This window comes from Argentina silus (assembly GCF_951799395.1).
Source record: "Argentina silus genome assembly, chromosome: 18".
Classification (NCBI taxonomy): domain Eukaryota; kingdom Metazoa; phylum Chordata; class Actinopteri; order Argentiniformes; family Argentinidae; genus Argentina; species Argentina silus.
This window is the reverse complement of record NC_139672.1, coordinates 17861203-17878702: the sequence shown is the minus strand read 5'-3', so window position 1 is coordinate 17878702 and position 17500 is coordinate 17861203. Positions and strand designations below refer to the sequence as shown.

The window sequence follows — 17500 nt, the reverse complement described above, 5'->3', positions numbered from 1 at the left end:
CACTCACACAAACATGCACACAGACACACACACACACTCACACAGACACTCACATAATAAGTGTTTATGTTTCACTGATGTGAACATGTTAAAGCACCCTTCACCAACTTGACAGTAGAAGAGATACTGTAGACAGTGTTGTGTTATTATGTCATTATACACACACACACACACACACACACACACACACACACACAATACAAATGAAATAACTGCCAAAATATCATTATGAAGAACTCATGAATAAACATGAAATTATGTATTTTTACACCTAGTCTGTACTTCCTGACCCTCTGCTTCCCTTCTTTTACCAGCCTGACCTTGTCTCACATCAGGGAGGTAGACAGGATGATGCTGTAGGAAGGTAACAGGATGATGCTGTAGGAAGGTAACAGGATGATGCTGTAGGGAGGTAACAGGATGATGCTGTAGGAAGGTAACAGGATGATGCTGTAGGAAGGTAACAGGATGATGCTGTAGGGAGGTAACAGCATGATGCTGTAGGGAGGTAACAGGATGATGCTGTAGGGAGGTAACAGGATGATGCTGTAGGAAGGTAACAGGATGATGCTGTAGGAAGGTAACAGCATGATGCTGTAGGAAGGTAACAGGATGATGCTGTAGGGAGGTAACAGGATGATGCTGTAGGGAGGTAACAGGATGATGCTGTAGGGAGGTAACAGCATGATGCTGTAGGAAGGTAACAGGATGATGCTGTAGGAAGGTAACAGGATGATGCTGTAGGAAGGTAACAGGATGATGCTGTAGGGAGGTAACAGGATGATGCTGTAGGAAGGTAACAGGATGATGCTGTAGGGAGGTAACAGGATGATGCTGTAGGGAGGTAACAGGATGATGCTGTAGGGAGGTAACAGGATGATGCTGTAGGAAGGTAACAGGATGATGCTGTAGGAAGGTGTTCTGTTGTTCATGCATTGGAGGAGAAGGTCTAGGGTTAGAGCTAACCCTAATCCTAACCCATTGGAGGAGAAGGTCTAGGGTTAGGGGTTAGGGTTGCTGTTTGGGGTTTTGGGGTTAATGAGGAATTGAGTTTCTAATAACTGAGAAAGTCATGTGACTCAAGGCCATCAGGTGTGCTGATGAAAGAAAATACACACAAATATTTCAGACACACCCCCTAACCCTAACTCTAACCCTAACCCCTAGCACCAGCGCCCTGAATCTAACCCTAACCCCTAGCACCAGCGCCCTGAATCTAACCCTAACCCCTAGCACCAGCGCCCTGAATCTAACCCTAACCCCTAGCACCAGCGCCCTGACTCTAACCCTAACCCTAACCCCTAGCACCAGCGCCCTGACCCTAACCCTAACTCTAACTCTAATGTGTCGGGTATGTAGGGTTAGAGTATGTAGGGTTAGGGTATGTAGGGTTAGGGTATGTAGGGTTTGGGTATGTAGGGTTAGGGTATGTAGGGTATGTAGGGTTAGGGTTAGGGTATGTTGGGTTAGGGTATGTAGTTCAAGATTCAAAGTGTTTATTATCATATGCACAGTAGAAAACATGTTTCACTGTACAACGAAATTCTTACTTTGCTGTCCGCAGAATGCCAACCAATGTAAAATATACAATACTAAAGAATATACAATATATACTAAACAAATGTACAAGACAGCAAAATTTAAGGCATAAAATAAAATAGCAGCAATAATAATAATAAAACAGTGCAAATGTAGCAGTGCAATTATGCAAACTGGAAAGTTCAGTTATTGAGATAGTAAGGTTATATTAATCTCCTATGGGTTGTTTAGGAGTCTGATGGCAGTGGGAAATAAGGAGTTCTTCAGTCTGGTGGTCCTGCATTTAACACTTCTGTACCTCCGGCCTGAGGGTAGAAGTGTGAACAGTCCGTGCTGGGGGTGGGTGGGGTCCTTGAGGATGGAGGCGGCTCTCCTGTGGACTCTGCGGTGGTAGATGCTCTGCAGAGAGGGCAGTGGAGTCCTGGTGATTTTCTCAGCGGTCTTCACCACTCTCTGCAGGCGTCTGCGGTCCATAGCAGTAGTGCTGCCGTACCACACAGTGATACAGCTAGTTAGGATGCTCTCAACAATGCAGCTGTAGAAGTTGCTGAGGATCTTGGGCGACATGACAAACTTCCTCAGCCTCCTCAGAAAGTACAGCCGCTGTTGGGCCTTCTTAACCAGCTGAGTGGTGTTAAGTGTCCAGGTGAGGTCCTCGCTGATGTGGACGCCCAGGTATTTGAAACTGCTCACCCTCTCTACTTCAAGTTCCCGGATGTACAGTGGCCGATGAGGTCCCCTCTCCTTCCTCATGTCCACTATCATCTCCTTCGTCTTTTCCGTATTGAGGGTGAGGTTGTTGTCCTCGCACCATGCTACCAGACTGGCCACCTCCCTCCTGTAAGCCGCTTCGTCCCCGCCAGTGATGCATCCTATCACTGCGGTGTCGTCTGCAAACTTTAGGATGGTGTTGTCCTTGTGGGAGGCGACACAGTCGTGGGTGAACAGGGTGTAGAGGATGGGGCTGAGGACGCATCCCTGTGGGGTGCCAACATTTGTAATAATGCTGGCTGAAGTCCTATTGCCAATCCTGACAGACTGGGGCCTGCCAGTCAGAAAGTCTAGGAGCCAGTCACAGAGGGTGGGGTGCAGGCCAAGTGTGGACATTTTGTGGATGAGTCTGTGGGGGATAACTGTATTAAAAGCGGAGCTGTAATCTACAAAGAGCGTCCTGATGTAGGAGTCTTTGTTTTCCAGGTGGGAGAGGGAATAGTGGAGGACAGCAGCGATAGCGTCTGAGGTGGACCTGTTGGGCCGGTAGGCATACTGCAGGGGGTCTAGGGTGTCCGGCATGCTGCTCTTAATGTGTGCCAGTACCACTCTCTCAAAACACTTCATAAACATGTAGTGTTAGGGTATTTAAGGTATGTAGGGGTAGGGTATGTAGGGTTAGGGTATGTAGTGTTAGGGTATTTAAGGTATGTAGGGGTAGGGTATGTAGGGTTAGGGTATGTAGGGTTAGGGTATTTAGGGTATGTAGGGGTAGTATATGTAGGGTTAAGGTATTTAGGGTATGTAGGGTTAGGGTATGTAGTGTTAGGGTATTTAGGGTATGTAGGGGTAGTATATGTAGGGTTAAGGTATTTAGGGTATGTAGGGTTAGGGTATGTAGTGTTAGGGTATTTAGGGTATGTAGGGGTAGTATATGTAGGGTTAAGGTATTTAGGGTATGTAGGGTTAGGGTATGTAGTGTTAGGGTATTTAGGGTATGTAGGGTTAGGGTATGTAGTGTTAGGGTATTTAGGGTATGTAGGGGTAGTATATGTAGGGTTATGGTATTTAGGGTATGTAGTGTTAGGGTATTTAGGGTATGTAGGGTTAGGGTTAGTTTGTTTGCTGCCACCTGATGGAGGAAGCAGGGAACTCCTCTCTCTGAAGCAGGAAGTCAACATGGCGGATGAGGCTGAAAGGCGTTTTAAACCACTAGGACAGATTATACAACAATAACTCAACATGGAAGATGAATGCCAGTTTTATTGATCAAGGAACTGAAAATATGACAAACGTTTCACCAGTCACACAGAGAACCTTCAGACGAGAGTCAAAGTAAATAAATAGTGTTCATCTGCTGGTGAATCAACAGCGTAGAAATTAAAGGACTACTCCCCCAGGCTGCTAGCACCCTAAACTATGCTACGCTAGCAGAACATAACCAACAGGTGTGATCATGTGTTCATATTTATATGTTGCCCCGTACAAACTGTACATAACTCCCTATGGTAACATCAGAATCATAGTGGATTTCTCACAGCTATTTACAAACATGTTTCATATTCACACACCCCATCGTAAGCTTTGAGCAAAAAAAAAAACAATCTGTCGTAGCATTTGACATGGTCCAGATTCTTCTAGAACACATTCTGCTACTCAACTCTAATACTTCAGTTCCAACGGGTTTAAAAAAAAAAAAAAACTATGAAAACAACAAATCTGTCCAGTAGATGTTCCAGCATCGCCATGGTTACCCGCACCTCTGTGATACGTCGTTGGTATCAAAACAAAGTCTTCCGATTGGCTGCTGTATGTGTCAGTCAACACAGCTTTCTGATGTCGCCGCAGAATGTCAGCATCTTATTGGCCTTCAAGAGGACAGACACGGCTGTCTGACTTCTAATACCCCCCCCTCTCCGTAGCAGTGCCTTCTAATAACCCCCCCCCCCCCCCCCCCGTCTGTAGGAGTGCCTTCTAATACCCTCCCCTCGCTGTCTGTAGGAGTGCCTTCTAATACCCCCCCCTCGCTGTCTGTAGGAGTGCCTTCTAATTAATACCCCCCCCCCCCCCTGCTGTCTGTAGGGGTGCCTTCTAATACCCCCCCCCTCGCTGTCTGTAGGGGTGCCTTCTAATTAATACCCCCCCCCCCCCCCCCCCCCCCCGCCTTTTAGAAATGGCCTCGACCAGTCAGTTAGACTGGAGCAGATCTCTGGAGCAGAGCTGGTACTGGTGGGACTGGTTTAACTGGTACTGGGTAACTGTGCTTACTGTAACATCCAATATGAACAGAGTGTTTTGTTGTTGGAAGGAGTCAAACCACGCACGCACGCACGCACGCACACACGCACACACACACACAACGACATCTCCAGCGTGGTGCTACGCTACGCCGACTGGGACAAACCTCAGTGGTACCGCAGTGAGACACTACAGCAGAACGTGCTGTTCCTGTCCGTGTTGCCATAGCTACCGCCTTCATAGCTTCGCTTTGTGTCAAAACATAACAACAACACAACGGAACAATGTTCAATCAAACAAACTAAACTAAAATGGATGTAAACATTTGTTTTGGAAAACAAAGAACACCTGAGACTATTGAAACGGTAGTGCTCTAAAGTTGTAGTCTTCTAAAGTTGTAGTCCTCCAATCGTTGTCGTCCTCTAGTTGTAGTCCTCCATCATTGGCTAAATGTTGCTATTGCACATTCCTGATACACGTTGATGAAACATCCTTTTATTGTTACCATGGAGACATCGTCCACATCAGAGTCATGGTGATTAAAAGAAATTTAAAAAAAACACACACAGGACTACAGAGACCTCTAGTTGACCCCTAGATGATTCCCGGTTTACCCCTAGCTGACCACAGCGTCGTCATGGCAACTTCACTTCTACATAGGACTGTAGATGGGACACAAACGTGTGGAAGTATTGCTATTCATTGGTGCTGTATAAGAGGCCTGTCCCTCCAACTGGGGAGCACTCTGCTAAGGTTCTAGAAGGTTCTGTCCCTCCAACTGGGGAGCACTCTGCTAAGGTTCTAGAAGGTTCTGTCCCTCCAACTGGGGAGAACTCTGCTAAGGTTCTAGAAGGTTCTGTCAGTAGAACTGGGGAGCACTCTGCTAAGGTTCTAGAAGGTTCTGTCAGTAGAACTGGGGGGCACTCTGCTAAGGTTCTAGAAGGTTCTGTCAGTAGAACTGGGGAGCACTCTGCTAAGGTTCTAGAAGGTTCTGTCAGTAGAACTGGGGAGCACTCTGCTAAGGTTCTAGAAGGTTCTGTCAGTAGAACTGGGGAGGACTCTGCTAAAGTTCTGTGTCGACATGTACACTTCTACCCTACAGAGTACACCAGTGCACTCATTGGGACAGGCTCAGTCTCTACCCTAAACACACTCAGAAGTACCCTGAATACTGTCTGTCTGTCTGCCTGCCTGTCTCCTAGCCCTGTCTGTCTGTCTGCCTGTCTGCCTGCCTGTCTCCTAGCCCTGTCTGTCTGTCTCCTAGCCCTGTCTGTCTGTCTGTCTGTCTGTCTGTCTGTCTGTCTGCCTGCCTGCCTGCCTGCCTGCCTGCCTGCCTCCTAGCCCTGTCTGTCTGTCTGTCTGTCTGTCTGTCTGCCTGTCTCCTAGCCCTGTCTGTCTGCCTGTCTGCCTGCCTGTCTCCTAGCCCTGTCTGTCTGTCTGTCTGTCTGTCTGTCTGCCTGTCTCCTAGCCCTGTCTGTCTGCCTGTCTGCCTGCCTGCCTCCTAGCCCTGTCTGTCTGTCTGTCTGTCTGTCTGCCTGTCTGTCTGTCTCCTAGCCCTGTCTGTCTGTCTGTCTGTCTGTCTGTCTGTCTGCCTGTCTCCTAGCCCTGTCTGTCTGTCTGTCTGTCTGTCTGCCTGCCTGTCTGTCTGTCTGTCTGTCTGTCTGTCTGCCTGTCTCCTAGCCCTGTCTGTCTGTCTGTCTGCCTGCCTGTCTGTCTGTCTGTCTGTCTGTCTCCTAGCCCTGTCTGTCTGCCTGCCTGTCTGTCTGTCTGTCTGTCTGTCTGCCTGCCTGTCTGTCTGTCTGTCTCCTAGCCCTGGCAAACCAAACCAGTGATCTGATGCTTGGTCAACGTTTAACACCAGAGGAGCGGCTATTAGTGTTGTTAGGCCAACTCTACGATGAGGAGGATCCTGTACCAACTCTACGATGAGGAGGATCCTGTACCAACTCTACGATGAGGAGGATCCTGTACTAACTCTACGATGAGGAGGATCCTGTACTAACTCTACGATGAGGAGGATCCTGTACTAACTCTACGATGAGGAGGATCCTGTACTAACTCTACGATGAGGAGGATCCTGTACTAACTCTACGATGAGGAGGATCCTGTACTAACTCTACGGGGGATCCTGTACTAACTCTACGATGAGGAGGATCTTGTACTAACTCTACGATGAGGAGGATCTTGTACTAACTCTACGATGAGGAGGATCTTGTACTAACTCTACGGGGGATCTCAGGTCTGATGACTGTGGTGGATGTTGAGGAGAGAGATGTTGGGAAGATTGTCAGAACCATGATGACGACTCCTCCTCCTCCCATCTCCTCCCATCTCCTCCTCCTCCTCCTCCTCCTCCTATCTCATCTCATCTCCTCCTCCTCTCCTCCCATCTTCTCCTCTCCTCCTCCCATCTACAACACCAGCTCAACTAAAGAACTGTCGCTGGAACATTCTAATGTTCTCGAGTTGAGAGTGTTCTAGGTGTGTTCTAAGGAGCTCCAGGATGGGAGGGAGCCTCTGCTCCCTAAACTACAGATGAGAACAGGGAACACTCCATGTTCATGGTTGGAGGTGTGTGTGTTTATCCTTTAAGGTAGAAGAGGTGAAATCAAACAAAGACCAAACAACAGGGGAGGGGGGAGGGGGGGGGAGGGGGGGGCTTAGGAACATGATTCCACTGGAAGCCTTGTGTCCGTTCCTCCGCATCCGGAACTCACCCCAGTGGGTTGTGGGTAATGGCCCCCCTCCTCAGGGCAACAGTTTGCATCTCACCCCACCAGAGACAAAACAATAATAAAACACTAAAACATTTGGCTTTAGAATATTTACAGTCTGTTGGCAGCTGAGTGTCCAGGGTTTCCTCTTCACAACGTTCCAGAGCGGAGCAGGGTTCTAGTGAGAAGGTTCCACAGGGGTTCTAGTGAGAAGGTTCCTTTCTACATGGGTTCTAGTGAGAAGGTTCCACAGGGATTCTAGTGAGAAGGTTCCTTTCCACAGGGGTTCCAGGTTCCACAGGGGTTCTATTCTTTAGGGGTTCCAGTAACAATGTTCCATTCTGCAGGGTTCTAGTAACAAGGTTCCAGGGTTCTATTTTGTTCTATTATTTAGCGGTTCCAGTTGTATCAGAACATCAGACTGGAGACAGTTCACCGGCCATCTCAGACAGAGTTCACATCATCACCTGCCACAATAGAACCCTCTGTGTGTGTGGGTGTGTATATGTGGGGGGGGGGTCTCTCATTGGACGCCACAGACTTTTACAATCCAATCTAAACTCAAGATGTCCGTTTGTTGTCCTTTCTTTGTCTTCCTCCTCTCCTCTCCTGTCCTTTCCTCCTCCTCCTCTTTCTCTACCTCTCCTCTCCTGTCCTCTCCTCCTCCTCCTCTTTCTCTCCTCTCCTGTCCTCTCCTCCTCCTCCTCTTTCTCTCCTCTCCTCTCCTCCTCTTTCTCTCCTCTCCTCTCCTCTCCTCCTCTTTCTCTCCTCTCCTGTCCTCTCCTCCTCCTCCTCCTCCTCTTTCTCTCCTCTCCTCTCCTCTCCTGTCCTCTCCTCCTCCTCTTTCTCTCCTCTCCTCCTCCTCCTCCTCTTTCTCTCCTCTCCTCTCCTCCACCTCTCCTCTCCTTACTGGTGAACCTCGTTAGCGATGAGGCTGTCCTCTCCGGACAGGAAGTCGGCCTCGTTGAGGCTGTTCCCGGCGTTGATCATCTCCTCGTCCTGCGAGGACCCGCGGTCGTCCTCCCCACTGCCTGCACCGGCCTCGTCTGTGGCCGGGTCCTGAAGGACCTGGGCGATGTACATCTGCTGCTGCTACACACACGCACACGCACACGCACATGCACACGCACACACAGTTAACATGGCAGGAGAACCAGATTTTCATATCCGTTTTATCAGGCACATTTATAAAGCACTTTATAACACTGTTTGAAAAAGGTGCAAAATAATTCAAGTTTATTATTATTGTTACATTTCTAACATGTTAACTGCTGGTGACTCAACCCTAGCCCCGCCCCCTGGTTATCCCAGAGAGGAGGGGGGCGTGGCTTACTTGGGACTTGTTGGCAGGGGGGGAGGAGCGAGGGGGGCGCCCGTTCTCCACCCCGTCGACATCAGTCTCTTTGGTGTCGATCTGGAAGGCAAGAGGGGGAGGGGTGGGGGCGGAGCCAGGGAGGGTGGGGGAGGGGACAGGGACGGTGGGGGAGGGGCAGGGAGGGTGGGGGAGGGAAGAGAAGCAGGAAGAAGACAGGTTACAGCTTCTCGTCTAAGGGAACAAGAGTAGCTACCTGAATGTGTATGTGTGTGTGTGTGTGTGTGTGTGTGTGTCGTACCTTCAGCACGGTGACTCGTACCTTGTAGTTGTGAGCGCTGAGGTACTTGAAGTGACCGAAGCAGACATGAGAAAGACAGACAACGATGGTGATGATCAGGACCACCAGGGTGAACATGGAGGTGGGCGTCACGAACCCTGGGACAGGAGAACACAGTAGAACACAGGAGAACACAGTAGAACACAGGAGAACACAGGAGAACACAGGAGAACACAGGAGAACACAGTCACAATCCTGTCTCGGAGGTCTACGGTCAATTCCTTCGACCTCATGGCCTGGTTTTTGCTCTGACATGCACTGTCAACTGCGGGACCTTATACAGACAGGTGTGTACCGTTCCAAATCATGACCAATTAATTGAATTTACCACAGGTGGACTTCAATCAAGTCGTAGAAACATCTCAAGGATGATCAATGGAAACATGATGCACCTGAGCTCAATTTTGAGTGTCATAGCAAAGAGTCTGAATACTTATCTAAATGTGATATTTTTTTTAATAAATTAGCAAACATTTCTAAAAACCTGTTTTGGCTTCATCATTATGGGGTATTGATGTGTAGATTGATGAAGAAAAAATGAATTGAATTCATTTTAGAATAAGGCAGGAACATAACAAAATGTGGAAAAAGTGAAGGGGTCTGAATACTTTCCGAATTTTTGTGTGTGTGTGTGTGTCTACTGCAACGCACTCTTGGCCGGTCTCCCCGCCTCCACCATCAGGCCTCTGCAGCTCATCCAGAACGCTGCCGCCCATCTGGTGTTCAACCTCCCCAAATTCTCCCATGTCACCCCCCTCCTCCGCACCCTCCAAGCAATGGTCAGCCCCCAAAGCCCCCCGGCCCGATCACTCCGCTCTTCCACCTCGGCTGTCTTCCTGGCACCGCCGCCTCTACGTGGATGCAGCAGCCGCGCTACTCGGTCACGGCTTTTCACTGTCCTGGCGCCCCACTGGTGGGAGGAGCTTCACACGGCTGTCAGGACTGCAGAGTCACTACCAATCTCCCGCCGTAGATTGAAGACCCATCTCTTCAGGCTACATCTTAACTGTCCCTCCTAAAGACCTCTTCACCCCCACTACCCCCCTGTACTAACCCTAACCCTAGAGACCTCTTCACCCCCACTACCCCCCCTGTACTAACCCTAACCCTAGAGACCTCTTCACCCCCACTACCCCCCTGTACTAACCCTAAAGACCTCTTCACCCCCACTACCCCCCTGTACTAACCCTAACCCTAGTGACCTCTTCATCCCCACTACCCCCCTGTACTAACCCTAACCCTAGTGACCTCTTCATCCCCACTACCCCCCTGTACTAACCCTAACTCCTGTACTAACCCTAACCCTAAAGACCTCTTCACCCCCACTACCCCCCTGTACTAACCCTAACCCTAGTGACCTCTTCATCCCCACTACCCCCCTGTACTAACCCTAACTCCTGTACTAACCCTAACCCTAAAGACCTCTTCACCCCCACTACCCCCCTGTACTAACCCTAACCCTAGTGACCTCTTCATCCCCACTACCCCCCTGTACTAACCCTAACTCCTGTACTAACCCTAGAGACCTCTTCACCCCCACTACCCCCCTGTACAAGTTTCTCTCGTGTTAGACGTGACGTGTGTAGACGTGTGTGTAGACGTGTGTAGACGTGTGTGTAGACGTGTGTGTACCTGTGCGTACGGTGGAGAAGAAGAGCAGCCAGAACAGACAGAGGATGGGAGCTGCCACCACCTGGGTCACGGCTCCAGAGTGGATCTTCTTGTCCAGCTTGGAGGGCAGGTAGGCGTAGTACATGTTGTACCTGTCCACGAGGTGCTTCAGCAGCATGTACATCAGCCCTGGGGGGGGGGGGGATACATTTAGTTTCAGTATCTAGCTGTTTTTAATAAATGCCTAGGGATAATAACAAACAAATACATACAGTTAGGTTCATATATATTTGGACTTTGACACAATTTGTGTTATTTTAGCTGTTTACCAAAACATATTCAAGTTACAGTTATATAATGAATATGGGCTTAAAGTGCAGACTCAGCTTTAATTTGAGGGTATTCACATCTAAATTGGAGGAAGGGTTTAGGAATCACAGCTTTTATATGTAGCCACCTCTTTTTCAAGGGACCAAAAGTAATTGGACAATTGACTCAAAAGCAGTTTCATGGACAGGTGTGGGCTATTCCTTTGTTATTTCTGTATCAATTAAGCAGGTAAAAGGTCTGAGTTGATTCCAAGTGTGGCATTTGCATTTGGAAGCTGTTGCTGTGAACGCACAACATGCGGTCAAAGGAGCTCTCAGTGCAAGTGAAACAGGCCGTCCTTAGGCTGCAAAAACAAACAAATCCATCAGAGAGATAGCAGCAACCTTAGGAGTGGCCAAATCAACAGTTTGGTACATTCAGAGAGAAAAAGAACATACTGGTGAGCTCAGCAACACAAAAAGGCCTGAATGTCCACGGAAGACAACAGTGGTGGATGATCACAGGATCCTTCACATGGTAAAGAAAAACCCCTTCACAACATCCAGCCAAGTGAAGAACACTCTCCAGGAGGTCGGCATGTCATTATCCAAGTCTACCATGAAGAGAAGACTTCACGAGAGCAAATACAGAAGGTTCACCACAAGATGCAAACCATTCATAAGCCTCAAGAACAGAAAGGCCAGATTAGACTTTGCCAAAAAACATGTAAAAAAGCCAGCCCAGTTCTGGAACAGCATTCTTTGGACAGATGAAACTAAGATCAACCTGAACCAGAATGAAGGGAAGAAAAAAGTATGGAGAAGGCTTGGAACTGCTCATGGTCCGAAGCATACCACATCATCTATAAAACACGGTGGAGGCAGTGTGACGGCATGGGCATGCATGGCTTCCAATGGCACTGGGTCACTAGTGGTTATTGATGATGTGACAGAAGACAGAAGCAGCCGGATGAATTCTGAAGTGTTTAGGGATATACTGTCTGCTCAGATTCAGCCAAATTCAGCAAAGTTGATTGGACGGTGCTTCACAGTACAGATGGACAATGACCCAAAACATACTGCGAAAGCAACCCAGGAGTTTTTTAAGGCAAAGAAGTGGAATATTCTGCAATGGCCGAGTCAATCACCTGATCGAGCATTTCACCTGCTGAAGACAAAACTAAAGGCAGAAAGACCCACGAACAAACAACAACTGAAGACAGCTGCAGTGAAGGCCTGGCAAAGCATCACAAAGGAGGAAACCCAGCATTTGGTGATGTCCAGGGGTTCCAGACAAAGTTCTCGACAAAGTATTAAAAATGAACATTTTATTTAGGATTATGTTAATTTGTCCAATTACATTTGAGCCCCTGAAAATAGGGGACTGTGTATAAAAATGGTTGCAATTCCTAAACGTTTCATACGATATTTTTGTTCAACCCCTTGAATTAAAGCTGAAAGTCTGCACTTCAGTTGCATCTCGATTGTTTCATTTCAAATCCATTGTGGTGGCGTACAGAGACAACATTATCAACATTGTGTCACTGTCCAAATATTTCCGGACCTAACTGTATATCACACAGTCTCTGAGCCCTGTGATTGGTCGGCTGGTGACCTACCGAAGGGTACGATGATGGGGCAGGTGATGCTGTAGGTCATGACCACGGTGAACACACACATCATCCAGGCGTAGGCCGCGCCGAACTGGAACTCATAGGCCTGGTGCTGTACACACACACACACACACACAGTTGGTTCTGACGTTCTATTGGCTGATTGATCTGTTTGGTCCTCATGACGCTAGTGGGATGTGTTCTACAGGAAGTGAGGCGTGTTCTACAGGAAGTGAGGTGTGTTCTAAAGGAAGCAGCTCACCCTCTTGACGTTGCGTCTCTCTGCGGCTGAGCGGGCCAGACACAGGCGGATCATGTACATCAGTAACCCCGGGATACGCAGCAGGTCCATGGCGTTGCCAATGAACGCCGACGCGATGACATAGTTAACAAAGAACGCTCCGTTGTCAGGCAGGAACACGCACCTGGGGGGCGGGGGGGCGGGGGGGGGCATCAGCAACTAACACACAGTCACACACAGAAATGAACTACTAACTATTAACTACTAACTATTAACTACTATCTACTATTAACTACTACTAACTATTAACTACTATCTACTATTAACTACTACTAACTATTAACTACTACTAACTATTAACTACTATCTACTATTAACTACTACTAACTATTAACTACTAACTATTAACTACTAACTATTAACTACTATCTACTATTAACTACTACTAACTATTAACTACTACTAACTATTAACTATTATCTGTTAATACATATATACTGCTAGACTGCATTACCTATACAGCTCATATGCCGCTACACTGCTCATACTGTAACTATTTATTCTGCTATAATGCTACTGCTACTCACATACTGCTATACTGCACTGCTATATATACTGCTTATACTATACTATATTATACTGCACTACTACTGATCATATATTGCACTACCTGTAAATACTGTTCATTGCACTTTCTGCTATTTTGCACTTCTGGTTAGACGCTAACTGCATTTCGTTGTCTCTGTACTTGTACTCTGCACAATGACAATAAAGTTGAATCTAATCTAATCTAATCATCTACTATCTACTATTAACTACTACTAACTATTAACTACTAACTATTAACTACTACTAACTATTAACTACTACTAACTACTATTAACTATTAACTACTATTAACAGTTAACTACTATTAACTACTAACTATTAAGTACAACGAACTACTATTAACAACTATTAACTACAATTAACTATGAACTACTAACTATTAACTACAAAATATTAACTATGAACTACTAACTATTAATTATGAACTACTAACTATTAACTACTATTAACTACTATGAACTATGAACTACTAACTATTAACTACTATGAACTATGAACTACTAACTATTAACTACTATTAACTACGAACTACTAACTATTAACTACTATTAACTACGAACTACTAACTATTAACTACTATTAACTACGAACTACTAACTATTAACTACTATTAACTACGAACTACTAACTATTAATTATGAACTACTAACTATGAACTATGAACTACTAACTATGAACTATGAACTACTAACTATGAACTATGAACTACTAACTATTAACTACTATGAACTACTATGAACTACTAACTATTAACTACTATGAACTATGAACTACTAACTATTAACTACTATTAACTACTATGAACTATGAACTACTAACTATTAACTACTATTAACTACTATGAACTACTAACTATTAACTACTATTAACTACTATGAACTATGAACTACTAACTATTAACTACGAACTACTATGAACTATGAACTACTAACTATTAACAACTATTAACTACTTACTCAAATCTGACCGCAGCGTCAGCCAGGAATTTCCTATCAAACAGCCAACGGAAGAACACGTCCAGACTGAGGAGGAGGAGGAGGAAGAGGAGGATTATTATATCAATCAGCTTATTTTTATTCAAATAATGGTCAAAATCTTACTCTATCAGAGAGAGAGAGAGAGATAGAGAGGGAGGTAGAGGTAGAGGAGAGGTAGAGGAGAGGTAGAGGTATAGGAGAGGTAGAGGTATAGGGGAGGTAGAGGAGAGGTAGAGGTAGAGGGGAGGTAGAGGAGAGGTAGAGGTAGAGGAGAGGTAGAGGAGAGGTAGAGGTAGAGGTAGAGGAGAGGTAGAGGGGAGGTAGAGGGGAGGTAGAGGAGAGGTAGAGGAGAGGTAGAGGAGAGGTAGAGGTAGAGGTATAGGAGAGGTAGAGGAGAGGTAGAGGTATAGGAGAGGTAGAGGAGAGGTAGAGGTAGAGGAGAGGTAGAGGAGAGGTAGAGGAGAGGTAGAGGAGAGGTAGAGGTAGAGGGGAGGTATAGGAGAGGTAGAGGAGAGGTAGAGGGGAGGTAGAGGAGAGGTAGAGGTAGAGGGGAGGTAGAGGAGAGGTAGAGGTAGAGGAGAGGTAGAGGAGAGGTAGAGGGGAGGTAGAGGTAGAGGTAGAGGAGAGGTAGAGGGGAGGTAGAGGAGAGGTAGAGGGGAGGTAGAGGAGAGGTAGAGGTAGAGGGGAGGTAGAGGAGAGGTAGAGGGGAGGTAGAGGGGAGGTAGAGGAGAGGTATAGGAGAGGTAGAGGTAGAGGGGAGGTAGAGGGGAGGTAGAGGTAGAGGGGAGGTAGAGGGGAGGTAGAGGTAGAGGGGAGGTAGAGGTAGAGGGGAGGTAGAGGGGAGGTAGAGGAGAGGTAGAGGTAGAGGTGAGGTAGAGGTAGAGGAGAGGTAGAGGTAGAGGGGAGGTAGAGGTAGAGGAGAGGTAGAGGTAGAGGGGAGGTAGAGGTAGAGGTAGAGGTAGAGGGGAGGTAGAGGAGAGGTAGAGGTAGAGGAGAGGTAGAGGAGAGGTAGAGGTAGAGGAGAGGTAGAGGAGAGGTAGAGGGGAGGTAGAGGTAGAGGTAGAGGTAGAGGGGAGGTAGAGGAGAGGTAGAGGTAGAGGAGAGGTAGAGGGGGAGGGAGAGGGAGAGGAGAGGTAGAGGAGAGGTAGAGGGGAGGTAGAGGAGAGGTAGAGGTAGAGGTAGAGGAGAGGTAGAGGAGAGGTAGAGGAGAGGTAGAGGAGAGGTAGAGGGGAGGTAGAGGAGAGGTAGAGGTAGAGGTAGAGGGGAGGTAGAGGAGAGGTAGAGGAGAGGTAGAGGGGAGGTAGAGGAGAGGTAGAGGTAGAGGGGAGGTAGAGGTAGAGGGGAGGTAGAGGAGAGGTAGAGGAGAGGTAGAGGTAGAGGAGAGGTAGAGGAGAGGTAGAGGGGAGGTATAGGAGAGGTAGAGGTAGAGGGGAGGTAGAGGAGAGGTAGAGGTAGAGGTATAGGAGAGGTAGAGGTAGAGGGGAGGTAGAGGGGAGGTAGAGGTAGAGGAGAGGTAGAGGTAGAGGGGAGGTAGAGGTAGAGGTAGAGGGGAGGAAGAGGAGAGGTAGAGGTAGAGGTAGAGGAGAGGTAGAGGTAGAGGAGAGGTAGAGGTAGAGGTAGAGGGGAGGAAGAGGAGAGGTAGAGGTAGAGGTAGAGGAGAGGTAGAGGTAGAGGAGAGGTAGAGGGGAGGTAGAGGAGAGGGAGAGGGAGAGGGAGAGGAGAGGTAGAGGTAGAGGAGAGGTAGAGGGGAGGTAGAGGTAGAGGTAGAGGTAGAGGAGAGGTAGAGGTAGAGGTAGAGGGGAGGTAGAGGTAGAGGAGAGGTAGAGGAGAGGTAGAGGGAGAGGGAGAGGGAGAGGGAGAGGAGAGGTAGAGGAGAGGTAGAGGTAGAGGAGAGGTAGAGGTAGAGGAGAGGTAGAGGTAGAGGAGAGGTAGAGGTAGAGGAGAGGGGAGGTAGAGGTAGAGGGGAGGTAGAGGAGAGGTAGAGGTAGAGGTAGAGGAGAGGTAGAGGAGAGGTAGAGGTAGAGGGGAGGTAGAGGTAGAGGTAGAGGAGAGGTAGAGGTAGAGGAGAGGTAGAGGTAGAGGGGAGGTAGAGGGGAGGTAGAGGAGAGGTAGAGGTAGAGGTAGAGTAGAGGTAGAGGTAGAGGAGAGGTAGAGGTAGAGGGGAGGTAGAGGAGAGGTAGGAGTAGAGGTAGAGGTAGAGGTAGAGGGGAGGTAGAGGAGAGGTAGAGGTAGAGGAGAGGTAGAGGTAGAGGTATAGGTAGAGGTAGAGGAGAGGTAGAGGTAGAGGAGAGGTAGAGGTAGAGGGGAGGTAGAGGTAGAGGTAGAGGTAGAGGAGAGGTAGAGGAGAGGTAGAGGAGAGGTAGAGGTAGAGGTAGAGGGGAGGTAGAGGGAGAGGAGAGGTAGAGGAGAGGTAGAGGTAGAGGTAGAGGGGAGGTAGAGGAGAGGGAGAGGGGAGGTAGAGGAGAGGGAGAGGAGAGGTAGAGGGGAGGTAGAGGGAGAGGAGAGGTGGAGGTAGAGGAGAGGTAGAGGTAGAGGGGAGGTAGAGGTATAGGAGAGGTAGAGGTAGAGGTAGAGGAGAGGTAGAGGTAGAGGAGAGGTAGAGGAGAGGTAGAGGTAGAGGGGAGGTAGAGGTAGAGGTAGAGGTAGAGGTAGAGGAGAGGTAGAGGTAGAGGGGAGGTAGAGGTAGAGGTAGAGGGGAGGTAGAGGAGAGGTAGAGGAGAGGAGAGGAGAGGTAGAGGAGAGGTAGAGGTAGAGGGGAGGTAGAGGGAGAGGAGAGGTAGAGGAGAGGTAGAGGTAGAGGTAGAGGGGAGGTAGAGGAGAGGGAGAGGGGAGGTAGAGGAGAGGGAGAGGAGAGGTAGAGGGGAGGTAGAGGGAGAGGAGAGGTGGAGGTAGAGGAGAGGTAGAGGTAGAGGGGAGGTAGAGGTATAGGAGAGGTAGAGGTAGAGGTAGAGGAGAGGTAGAGGTAGAGGGGAGGTAGAGGGGAGGTAGAGGTAGAGGGGAGGTAGAGGTGGAGGGGAGGTAGAGGGGAGGTAGAGGAGAGGTAGAGGTAGAGGAGAGGTAGAGGTAGAGGAGAGGTAGAGGGGAGGTAGAGGAGAGGTAGAGGAGAGGTAGAGGGGAGGTAGAGGAGAGGTAGAGGTAGAGGAGAGGTAGAGGTAGAGGAGAGGTAGAGGGGAGGTAGAGGAGAGGTAGAGGAGAGGTAGAGGGGAGGTAGAGGGGAGGTAGAGGTAGAGGAGAGGTAGAGGAGAGGTAGAGGGGAGGTAGAGGAGAGGTAGAGGTAGAGGAGAGGT

At 48.2% G+C, this 17500-nt stretch overlaps 1 protein-coding gene across 10 annotated transcripts in view; it reads right to left on the bottom strand.

Annotated features, from left to right (window-relative positions):
* Positions 1-4418: 4418 nt before the first annotated feature.
* LOC310818996 (CSC1-like protein 2) overlaps positions 4419-17500 on the bottom strand; it is a 29884-nt gene continuing 16802 nt past the window's right edge. Inside the window, exons 18-27 of one of the 10 annotated variants that reach the window (XR_014554746.1) lie at positions 14193-14258; positions 12649-12811; positions 12393-12498; positions 10487-10654; positions 8816-8952; positions 8536-8616; positions 6276-8294; positions 6126-6194; positions 5971-5995; positions 4419-5835 (exon numbers count right to left, since the gene is read on the bottom strand). Coding sequence is in view for 4 of the 10 variants with exons in the window: in XM_083690156.1 (XP_083546282.1) it covers positions 8109-8294; positions 8536-8616; positions 8816-8952; positions 10487-10654; positions 12393-12498; positions 12649-12811; positions 14193-14258 (907 nt within the window). In the remaining 6 variants the exon portion in view is untranslated. Of the gene's footprint in view, positions 8295-8535; positions 8617-8815; positions 8953-10486; positions 10655-12392; positions 12499-12648; positions 12812-14192; positions 14259-17500 lie in introns of all 10 variants that reach the window. The other 9 variants (XR_014554743.1, XR_014554745.1, XR_014554741.1 and 6 more) reach the window with 9 other exon arrangements.